This window comes from Chiloscyllium plagiosum, chromosome 8 (genome assembly GCF_004010195.1).
Source record: "Chiloscyllium plagiosum isolate BGI_BamShark_2017 chromosome 8, ASM401019v2, whole genome shotgun sequence".
Taxonomy (NCBI): Eukaryota; Metazoa; Chordata; class Chondrichthyes; order Orectolobiformes; family Hemiscylliidae; genus Chiloscyllium; species Chiloscyllium plagiosum.
Window position 1 is genome coordinate 86,233,557 of NC_057717.1, and position 1,121 is coordinate 86,234,677.

Consider the following 1,121-nt stretch of genomic DNA (forward strand, 5'->3'; position numbering starts at 1 on the left):
GTGACATCCTCAGTGCTTGGGAGCCTCATGTGAAGCGCTTCTGTGATCTTTCCTCCGGCATTTGTAGTGGTTTCTTTCTGCCGCTTCCGGTTGTCAGTTCCAGCTGTCCGTTGCAGTGGCCGGTATATTGGGTCCAGGTCGATGTGCTTATTGACACACAGAAGCGCTTCAACAGGAGGCTCCCAAGCACTGAGGATGTCACTTAGACAGGGGACGAAATGTCTGCAACACAAATTCCCAGCTCGGCGAACACAACCACAACAACGAGCACCCGAGCTACAAATCTTCTCCCGAACTATGAACATCCATATGTTTCTGGTTTCAAACTGAGTCATTGTTTTATGAGCTGAATTTCTAACTAGCTGATTTATGTGATGAGGCATTTTCCTCCTATAATCTATAGTTATGCTGATTGAATAGATAGGAAGTACATATCTTTTCATCATTTATAAATGCAAGTTACTTTTGTTCAGTTTTGCAGCTGATTAATTTTTGTCTATCTGTTAGGAATTCAAGCTCAGGAAACCCCGAAATACCGATTCCGAAAACGTGACAAAGTAATGTTCTATGGACGCAAGATCATGAGGAAGGTATGAAGGAAATGGCCTACCTGAGAGCAGAAATTAAACCATAGTGGTTGAGTGAGTCACTTTGCCAGTTTTTACAAAGAGAAATCTGTATTTCGGATTGACCCCAGATGAATGTGGCCAGGCCAGTGGGTTTGCACTGTTAGACAAAGAACCTGAGTGATCTTCTCATCTGTTGTGAACATCTCTAATATGGAATCATCGTCTGCCAGGTGTAACCTCCCCAGCATCCATCTCTCTCAGGGGGTCTGGTGTCCACTGTAGGCCATCCTTGGGGTTCAGAGAGGAAATTCAGTCTCATGTATTGAGCAGCTGACACGTCATTCTTGATCCTTTGTGCTCAGTGCAAATGTGGAAGCTGCCAGTTCAGCACCGAGTTAGCTGCTGATTTACCTTGGAGTCACTAAATGTTTCCAGTAAATCCAAACCCTGGTGTTCACTAAATAGGATTGTAGGTCTGTCTTAGATGTCAGACCTGAGTTCAATGTTAAAACTTCTAATTCACTTGATGTTGCCTGAGGCAGATTGTGGAAG

At 44.1% G+C, this 1,121-nt stretch overlaps 1 protein-coding gene across 7 annotated transcripts in view; it reads left to right on the forward strand.

The window, feature by feature from the left end:
• The window catches only part of LOC122552157 (patatin-like phospholipase domain-containing protein 7), a 44,926-nt gene extending 44,305 nt beyond the window's left edge, over window positions 1-621 (forward strand). For 5 of the 7 annotated variants that reach the window (XM_043694674.1, XM_043694678.1, XM_043694677.1 and 2 more), the window contains one exon: window positions 508-621. In XM_043694674.1, coding sequence (XP_043550609.1) covers window positions 508-596 — 89 coding nt within the window. In that variant the 3' untranslated portion in view covers window positions 597-621. The remainder of the gene's footprint in view (window positions 1-507) is intronic. The other 2 variants (XR_006312319.1, XR_006312320.1) reach the window with 2 other exon arrangements.
• The last annotated feature ends 500 nt before the right edge of the window (window positions 622-1,121 follow it).